The sequence below is a fragment of the Lates calcarifer genome, linkage group LG21 (genome assembly GCF_001640805.2).
Source record: "Lates calcarifer isolate ASB-BC8 linkage group LG21, TLL_Latcal_v3, whole genome shotgun sequence".
NCBI lineage: Eukaryota > Metazoa > Chordata > Actinopteri > Centropomidae > Lates > Lates calcarifer.
The window spans coordinates 2,726,925-2,736,990 of NC_066853.1; the positions used below are offsets into that span (position 1 = coordinate 2,726,925).

Here is a 10,066-nt window from a genome sequence, read left to right on the forward strand (position 1 = left end):
AAAACTTCTTTTCTTAATGAAGACCATGTGAGGTGGTTGAAATCACAAGAGAAAGCCTTGTGATTATAAGGTGAAGAAAGACCTTTCATGCCAAATTATTTGATATTAGTTTACACTGTGCTATTATGGTGCATATTTCCAAATTAATTTGGGGAGTGGAGTGGGTCCAACAGTAAATCTTTGCCTCAGGGTGCCCTGACTTGTTAGCTATTATTTAGAGAAACCATGAAGAGAACTAAAAGAGAGTGAATATTGGATGTATATTCACCAGGAGACAAAAACATGACTGCAAATAAATTGCTGGATATGTAAATCATCAACTGTTTGCTAAAAAGTTCAACTTAAAAAAATGACAATATGCCAATCTTGTGGTCACATCTTTAGGTGGTCTGACTGAGAGCAAGGAAATAAAACATTAATAAAGTTAGCAAACTCACTGTTTGTTACACAGCAACATCTATCTTAAGTTTTCTAATGTTAACATTAGCAGCCACAAGCTATGAAGAGTTTATCATTCTGATTTCCACTTTTTCCTGCTTTGCTTTCCACAGAATGTTTTCTGCAACCCTGCCTTTGAGCTGGAGGGGGAGCGAGAAGAGAGGGTGGAGGGTTTCAGGACGTCCTCGTCCACCCCTGAACCAATCAAACCACCAGCGGCCGGTGAGTCAGCCAATAGGGACGCTTGGTGTTAATTGTTATATTGTAAATCATTTCAAACACCTGTTTCTGACTCTGGCTTTAAGAGAACGCAGATTATAAAATGGAACGTTCAGGTCCTTGGTTGTGATTGGCTGAGCCGCATTCGAACCCGTTCGAGATTACTGTGACCGTATTACATCAGTATCACAGGGCAATCTGTTCAATCATTTACTGAATACATACAAAAACAGGAACACAACAGATACGGTGAAAGAAACAACCTTTTATCTCCATGCAAAGCGGACAAACAACAATGTGAAATCATGTCGGTGATGTAACACACATTGTCAATCGTCTGCCGCGCAATTAACACACCCGTCCAGAGTCAAAGAGGAGTGCTGACTACATCAACAATTGCACAATCAATAACGATATCCAGGTGTCAATAAAGAATAAAAGAAACGAATAATTATATAAAGTTTAACAAGTTAGTAAAAGGGCTACTTACAGGTGCATCCGCCGAATCCAAATTATTGTATCCCCATCTCTGTTCCGTTGCTTTCTCGTCCTGCTGCTCTTCTGAACTGTCCGAGTGTGTGGCGCTCCGACATTCAGCGGCACCAGGTGTGTTAGCAGAGCTAGCATCCTCCGTAGCTGCTTAACGGCAGTAGTCAAACAGCAGGTGGATTCCAGTTGTCCATCCTTTTTCTGTTTCTAAGTGGGGAAAAACTTAACTTGCCAGACTTGAAGACCCATTAGGAAGCATGTAGCAACAGGTAGAAGTTAAATAATATTCTACTGCACCCCCTGCTGGATTGGTGGCGAAGTGCAGCGTAAATGACTACATTGAAAAATTTCAGGTTTCAAAGTTTCAGGGGTACGATCAACCAGCAAGTGTAATAATGTCCCTTTACAGTTGCTATAGTCAGTGTTTACTTTCAGCCAAACTCAGAAACAACAGTTTGAAATGATTCATGTAAAAAGTACATTATTTGGGAAGCTGTAGGAGGCTCATAACAATTGCCCCATTATACTGTTTTGCCTGAGTCCTTGTTTCCATATATCTTCTTCTATATCTTCCTTTAATTTTGAATATTCCTTTTTCAAATCTGTTTCTGACAGTTTAGGACATCCTACCCTCGGGAAGGGCAATACAAATTAAAACAGTATGATAGATTTGTGGCAGTAAACATGTTAGTAAACTAAGATAAAAACATGTTCAAATTAAATTACACAATGACTGCAGTCCTGGTTGCAAAACCAGGCAAAGTCCAGTAGTTTATTTATAGCTTTCATTTTGATTTACTGGAAAGTGTAAGAGAGGATTGGCTGACATAGTGGCAATACTACATATAATAGCATTTTAACACAAATTAGGTGTTAAATGAAAGGAAATTAACATCTAAATTATATATTAAAAGCATGTTTATATATGCATGTCTATGTGCTCTGTCATTCAGGCCTCGGCTGGGGTTTGTTTGGGGTATGTGTAATGCGTCTACGGAGTCCACGTTGTGGCTGGGGGGTGGTGGTGGCATCTGCTGCCGCCCTGCTCCTGTTGGTGGCCCTCGGACTGGCGCTGGCCCTCATCCTCAGTCGTGAGTCACTGTAAAGTCACTTTGAATCAGTCATTACAATAAATTACAGTTAGAAAGAACCTCTCCTCTGACCAGGCGTCTTGTCATGTTTTCATTCCCCCTGGTGTAGAGATAAAAGGCCAGGCAGTGGGGGATCAGTTGTTGCCCACCAGCCCTCCAAACTTACTGAGTACAGGAGATGGAGAGTCCCACACTTTACCCACAATCCCTTCAAACAGAAGTCAACAGGACAGTACAGCACCACCACAACCCACGAAGATCCCCTTGCCTGAAACACGTAGGCGATCCAAAAAATATGCCAAATGTGTCATACAAAAATTCATCATTGTCATGTCTATTCTCACCAAATACAAACCTTATCATTTCTGTCAGGTTGTGGAGGTGTACTGACAGACCCAGAGGGCAGCTTCAGTTCTCCAAACCACCCCGGCTCCTACCCCCCCAACTCCCTGTGTGTGTGGGTGATCCGAGTCCCACCACCCTCCTTGGTGCAGATCCACGTTTCCTTTTTGACCGTGGAGGGACCATCTCCTTGTCTGTTTGACTGGCTAGAGGTGCAAGGAGCAAACCGAACAGAGCTCCGTGGTCACCAGGTTGGTCAGCAAACCCCCAAACCAGCAGGCTTTTCTCCTGTTGTACAGATTTAGTTCTTACTATAGAACAGAACAGAATAAAATAGGCTCAGAAGAGAAACAACAAACAGTAGCCACAAACAGTGTCAGGCATCAGAATCAATTCAAAGACATGTCATCCAACAATATTTCAAAAAGTCTTCAGTGCTAAGGGTAAAAGTTTTTGTTTTCTGGCTTTTAAAAAAAAGGTTTAGTCATGCCATTTCATCTAAATTATTCACAGCTGAAGGAATAAATTGTTTTATATGCCCTTTTCCTGGTCAAGGAGACTCTATAACACTGGCCTGATAACAGCTGAAAGGACTTATGGAGGGGGTGATCACAGTGGCCCTACTAACTAATCTAACTGACCTGATGAACAACTCAGACAGTGATATTTGTTCTGCACCTATATCTGCACCTATCTTAAAGAAAATATGGATGTTTGAGTGTATGAAAATGGCAAAGCCTGAAATTCTACTCGTTCTGCTTGAAGGAAAATCATCAGATTTCATGTCATTACCTTAATTTGTCACTAGATGGCACTAAAGGTCTGTGCATGATTACAGAGCACTTCTTGGTACTGGAGGTTCCCTGGAAAGATTTCAGTACACATGAATGTATTGACATTTTTGTTAATTTGCATTCTTGGAAAAGTGACATAACATGATTCATGAAACTGTAATATATAAGTCCTGCTCACGAATTCTTTTAAAGATTTACAGTGCAAAGTTCAGACTTAAGTGAGATTATTCTCGAATCAAAAGGTGTGTATTTTCTTTCCTGTAGATTCTGCGGTAACGTGGCACCACCGACGGTCAACACAAACAGCAGCACGGTGTGGGTGACCTTCCGCTCCGACAGCAGCATCGCGGGCACCGGCTTCTCGGCTCAGTACAGGGCCATACAGCCTGGACACAGTCAGTAGTCTGCACCTGGACTCACACGTCTACACCTGTGCTCTTTCTCATTAATCTGCATGTATGTTTTCACAGAGAGCTGCTCCAGAGAAGAGTTCATGTGTGACCGCGGACGCTGCCTGCTGCCGGTGTCGGTGTGCGATGGTCATCCAAACTGCCACGACCAGACGGACGAGGCGAACTGCAGCCATAAACACAAAGGTCAGAGCCTGCACCCTGAGTAAACTGAACACACTAGGACTCAAGGGTTAACTCATGGATACTGATTCTACCTGCAGAGTGTGGAGGGCAGAAGACCGGTCCTTATGGTTACCTGTCCAGTCCAAACCACCCCAAGCCATACCCTCACCAGCAGGTACTTTCAAAACTACTCAAGGCTGCTGAACACACTGTGTTTTGTTGCCTAACCCTAAGTTTCCTCCGTTTTCCTATTAGCTTTGTATATGGTATATATCAGTCGAGGAAGGTCACGTGATCACATTGAGCTTCAGGAACTTCAGCCTGGAGATTCAGGACGTCTGTGAGTTCGACTACGTTGAGGTGCACGACAGCGCCGACACCGGAGCTGGAAGAGTCCTGGGGAGGTGGGACCTTTGGTTTAAATTCTGTATATTGAAGGGTAAAAATGTGTGTCTTCCTTTGTGTGACTTATATAACAACCATCTTTTGTTTCCTCTGCATTTTGTCCCAGGTTTTGCGGTGCCACCTTCCCACCGGACCTGACCTCCTCTGGCTCTCACATGACCGTGGTGTTTGTGGCCGACGAAGGGGTGGCCGACAGCGGCTTCAACGCAACATACCAGGCTGTGTCAGGTGCTGGACAGTGAGTTCCTGCCGATTCATTTTACGTCCTGCCCTGTTTTTTTCTACAATCACTCTTCAAACTCTTTCCTCTAAAGGGACATGTGGGCCCAGCCAGTTTGCTTGCAGTAGCGGGGAGTGCCTTCAGCCGCAGTGGTTGTGCGATGGATGGAACGACTGCCCCGACGGAGCAGATGAACAGGGCTGTGGCAACTCCACCTACCCTCCCTTCAGTGAGTTCCTGCTATCTCTGACCCCAATCTGCTAGACTGTCACAGATACAGCTGCTTTGTCTCCAGAATCAGATCGAGGCCTCCCCTTCAAAATAAAAGTTTGCAGCATGTCGATGATTTGATTGCTTTGATTATACCATAAACCTGAGAAGACTGATTTCTTGTCTCCACACCCTCAGCTTCATCATGTGAGTTTATAGAGGTGGAGATGTGTCAGGGCCTCAGCTACAACCTCACTTCATTCCCAAACATCTGGCTGTCCATTGCCGATCAGAGAGAGGCCGCCACACTCTTGCGACAGTACAGAGTAACAGCTACAATCATACATAACCTCTTTAATGTACCTTTATTCTCCTGTTGCTGCTGCATCTCCAAACACTGACACCCCGTTGTGTTGTCGGTCCAGGTGCTGATGGAGCTGGCCTGCTTCGAGCCCCTGCAGAGGCTGGTGTGCGGGATGTTCCTGCCCCAGTGCAGCCCTCAGGGTGGCGTCCTCCAGCCCTGCCGCTCTGTTTGCTCTGCAGCCGAGCGGCAGTGCAGCCAGGCCCTGGATCTCTTCTCCTTCAGCTGGCCCTTCAACTGTCACCTCCTGCCGGACTCACAGGACCCGATGGAGTGCTCACTGCCCTGACGCTTCAAGAGTTTTCAAGATAAGAGAGCAGCAGGTTTCACGGCAGTGTTTGAGGACCAAAAATCCTGCATTTTACAGAACTGGAGACTCATTTTCTGGACTGCAACCATCACTTACACACTCCTGCCTGTAAAGTTTGCACTGTACATAAACAAAATGGTGGCACAGTAGCTAAGAAATAAAAGCTTCAAGCAACATTATGACTGTTTTACCTTAAAATATCAGCTTCGGAGTCCTTTTGATGGTTCAGACTTGTAAAAGGAAGAATGAAGCCTTAGCTGAACACCACTCTGTAATTTTGGTGAGTGGGTTCGATCCCTTTGCTAACTGAGTGATAGTCAGCGGCTTAAACTGCTGGAGTCAGGCCCAGCAAGTTCAAGAGTGATGCTGAACTGTAGATCAGTTAAAAAGACTCGAGAAGTCATTAAGGCGTTCGTCTCTGATATCCAGCCAAGAAACTTTAAAATTAGAAAATATTAAGAATTTTAAATGGAGTTTGGTGTGTTTGTTACAGTGACAGCACTTCCTGCTTCAGAAGCCGAGGATCATGGGTAATATACACCGTTGATAGCCTTTGTTCTCTGACTCTGAGCCCAGCAGTTAATTAGCACTCATGGATGCAGCGGGCGCTGTGGCTCAAAGTTAGTTTGTTGCTTTAAAGCACCTAAATGAAATATTTTTGAAGTTTTGTTTGATTATAAACCAAATGAAATTCTCCAACAGAAAATCAAACAGTTAGAAATTACTTTTACACAATTTATTGCTTTGATGTCATGTAAAAACATATTTGGACTAATCAACAATGCAGACAGAAAACCTTTAAAACAACCTTTATTGCATTGTTCTTAATGATGTGCCTCTTATTTCAGTGTTTGTAACAGTCCAGATTTTATGTGTCAGATAAAACCGGAAACAGAAAAACTGATAACTGAAGCTGAATAACGAGGATTTGAAGGATTTAAAATGAAAGAAACCCATAATATATATATATATATATATATATATATAGGTTCTATACCTCAAAATGAAAATAGTGTGGCTGATTCCTGACATGATTTCGCTACACAAAGCTTGATTGCACGTTTCTCATCATCAGATCTTTCAGTCTGGTGAACGGCGACTGAGCTGCTAAGGAGGAACAATGAGTTTCAGGGTGTGGTCTAAAGCAACGGCCGTCAGGCCCCACACTCGGTGCTTCCCGTTGCGAAACACCGGCAACGTGTAGCCGTACTTGTCGCCGGTGCGGAAGTGAGTATAGCCGCGGTTCTTGGGGTCACACAGGTGGGACAAGGACAAGGTGAAGATCTCCTCCACCTGAGACGGAAACAGATGAAAGAAGCACATTATGTGTTTGGTTCTGAGTAGAAGTCAGCCTATTTCATTTAGATCTAAGACGTAGGGAGGACTGTACCTCTCCAGGGTTTGGTTTGAAGGACAACTCCTCCAGAGGACCGAGGTTCGCCAGCACAGGAGCGATCATCATCCCCGACTGAAGAGAAACACAAAAGACACAAATTTAGATACAGATTTGATCAAATTACCAAAAAAGTGACACGAAACGACAAACAGTTTGTACTTTATTATGAAGATAGATTTGGCTGCAGAGTCTGTGGACGTACAGACAAGTTTCCATTGACCTGATTAGGGGTGATTCAAAGTGCTTTACATAAGATAAAAAGCATCAAGACAAAATGTAAAGGCATTTAGAAAGGAATTTTAAAAGGTTAAAACGAAAAATAAAGTGACAGTGCAGTGTAAGAGATCATTATTATTTTAATGACTTCAGCCTTGATCGAGGATAGTCCTGGGACAATTTATTGATGAATCTGTTAGTAGATTGATTGAAAATTTATCAACAGTTGATTAAACTGATTTATCAATTTAAATTACCAACACATTAAATATTCATGAGGTTTTGGACAGATGGTCAGGGGGAAAAAAATCATCAACTTAACAATTCAGCTCTTGCAATTTTTATTATTAAGAAGATTTTTACTATTTTCTTTTAATGATTAATAAAAAAAAAACAGCTGAGAGCTTAATCTATAATGAAAATACTTAATGGTTGCAGCACTAATAGAGACTGTCCAATTAGAACAAAATCTAAACTTTCCAACCAAAATAAATTTTTCTAGTGGCACACAACAACTTCATGTACAGTACCACGTTGATTAAACTCACGCTGTCCCTCAGAGGCTTCAGGACGCCCCACACCTGCTCCGTCGCCACAGTAACACCCAGCTCCTCCCGAGCTTCCCTCAGCGCCGTCGCCACCACATCTCTGTCCGAACGGATCAGCTCTTCCCTCCTGCAAAACTACACCAAAAAAGTAAGGAAGTAAGGACACGCTCTGCTTACAGAATGTTTTTTTAACCTGTTTGTAGCCTGCTAACTAACCTGACATCTCCCTTGTGCCTCCCCTTCAATGTGCTGGATCGCAGGGTGAAGAGAAACGCCGGCTGCCCCTCGACAGGAGCAGAGAGACACCAGGACGGACGCCCACCTCCCCTGGTTCTGACCCGCCGCTGTCCTCCCCTTCTCTCCCTCGTAGAGCTTCAAGTTGGGCCCCAGCCTCTGTCGACACCTGCTCTCGTTCTCCAGGGACAGACAGTCTCTCCAGGTGTCGACCACGCGAGGGGCGGCCCGATGAACGGCTCTGATTTGCGGAGGAGGACGGCTACGAAAGCGGGTTAGAATCCGTGCAGACGAGCTGAAAAGTCTGTAACAAAAACGGCTCTGGAGGAGGTCACACTGGGTCTTGTTGAAGAGTGGGCAAAAGTCCAAAGGCCTTGTCCAGGGCAGAAGGCGAGCTGTGTTGGATAAACAGTCCCAGTAAGTGCTCACAGCTTTGGGCCTTTGACCTAAATCTTCTTCTATGGTGCATTTCCAGGCATTTACAGAGGTAGAAACCTGAGGGGGGTGACGACAGCCGGCTTTGGATACGAGGTCCTGAAATGAAGCCTCACAGTCCGAGCTAAATAAAGACAGCTCTGTTGAACAGGATCCAGTCTCTGTGGTGGACAGGGTCGAGAAAGCAGAGAGGTAGGATTCTCTCCATAGCACCAGTGACCTTATGGGACAAGACCGGACCAGGATCTGAGGGCCCCTGAACATCCTACAAGAAGAAACAGACAGTCAAAGGAAGTCTTAGTGGATTTAACGGTGCAAGTGTGTGAGAAAGGTATTTATAGGAAACGTGGAGATAAGGAGTGGAATAAATTAGTGAGGAAGATGCTAAATCCAGAGAGAGATGCCAAAATACTCATCAGTCTCCACTAGACACCTGTGAGAGTGAATAAAGCAGGACTGAGGCGTTCAAAGTCCTGTATATCTTGGCAGAAGCGCTTTCCTTTCTCCTCTCAGTATGTTCCCATGTTCATCCTTGAATTTATCAGGACGAGCGTCATGGATATGGACTTTCAGGGACGTCCTGCAGCCCATTTTGCCCTAACTCTTCACCAGAGTTTCATTATTGGTAAATGATTGTTGTTACCTGTACATGACAATAAAACAATAAACAATAAACCAGTTCCACAGTGTTTTCAGCCCCAAACCACTGCGACACAAGCTGGTCCAAGCTTCTTTTTCCTTCCACAGAGCTTGTTTCATAAGATCCTTTAAATTTGAAATTTAAAGGATTTCCATTTACGTAAGCACACTGGAAATAACATTTTCTCCCAACATTTGTTTACATTGTGTAGTTGAACTAGTTATTTATACAAAGATATACAGATGTGTACATATATATGCTTACAGGGTATATCTATGTACATATACAGGTATGTATATATGATAATAAATATCATTATTATTATTGTGTTGTTTGTTGTCAGTGGGCTAACTACATGTGAAGTTCAGTTTATCTCACAGCCCAGGTGAAGAGGTGAAGGAGGAATAACAACATCTTGGAAAAAACATTAGCATGAGCTGATGAGCTGATAAGTAGACTGATGAGTGTGTCTCTTTAACTCAGGCTGATCTGAGCTCGGATACACTTTGTTTGTCAAAGTTTATTAGCTGTTAGCTACACCTGCTAGCTAGCCAGCTAACTGAGCTCTGTCACTGACGTATGAAAAGTCATATTATGTTAAAGTATCAGGTGTGTGGCCTCTCCGCTACCAACTAAAGCGACCACAGTCTGGTTCAGCAGCCATCAACATCTAATTTGGGTTAAAAGTCACACTGTATCCACGCTAACTAGCTAGCCAAGACATTAGCATGAAACTAGCAACACTGAAAGTTAGCTACGTTAGCATGCTAAAATTTAAATTTGGTGAACGGCACAGCTTTGACATGCCACCACAGAAAGTCAGACATACGCAAATGGTCGAGATTAAAAGGTAAAAATGTTACTCAGAGGCGGAAACCACTCACCTTGAAAGTTGAGTCAGCTACAGCTCTCTCCCTCAGCTAGCCGGCTGCTGTTAGCCAACTTGGCGGAGGGCAGCTTCGTGCGCGTCACCCTTGCCCCTCACTGCGCAGCCACGACGCAGTCAAACTTATTTCACAACCTGCTTCCATTTGGCCGGTTTTTACTGCAAATAAACAAAGGCCTGGAGGTGAGACAGACGTTTTTACATTATTCAGTGATGAATTCATCGGGAAATCCACCTGTTGTTAGAAACTGACATCA

The 10,066-nt window shown here is 43.8% G+C and overlaps 2 protein-coding genes across 2 annotated transcripts; one reads left to right on the plus strand and one right to left on the minus strand.

The window, feature by feature from the left end:
* Positions 1 to 282: 282 nt before the first annotated feature.
* Positions 283 to 5,633, plus strand: mfrp (membrane frizzled-related protein). Its single transcript, XM_051065512.1, is given in 14 exon segments — positions 283 to 308; positions 506 to 660; positions 2,100 to 2,237; positions 2,347 to 2,514; positions 2,610 to 2,797; positions 2,799 to 2,830; positions 3,638 to 3,768; positions 3,844 to 3,969; positions 4,047 to 4,123; positions 4,204 to 4,352; positions 4,460 to 4,581; positions 4,668 to 4,802; positions 4,982 to 5,109; positions 5,209 to 5,633. Coding segments are annotated over 14 exon segments (1,800 nt in total). The 3' UTR covers positions 5,434 to 5,633.
* A 614-nt stretch (positions 5,634 to 6,247) lies between these two features.
* nudt8 (nudix (nucleoside diphosphate linked moiety X)-type motif 8) lies at positions 6,248 to 10,052 on the minus strand. Its single transcript, XM_018687603.2, is given in 7 exon segments — positions 6,248 to 6,747; positions 6,845 to 6,922; positions 7,615 to 7,731; positions 7,734 to 7,749; positions 7,831 to 7,904; positions 7,906 to 8,548; positions 9,808 to 10,052. Coding segments are annotated over 6 exon segments (1,113 nt in total). The 5' UTR covers position 8,548; positions 9,808 to 10,052; the 3' UTR covers positions 6,248 to 6,561.
* Positions 10,053 to 10,066: the final 14 nt, after the last annotated feature.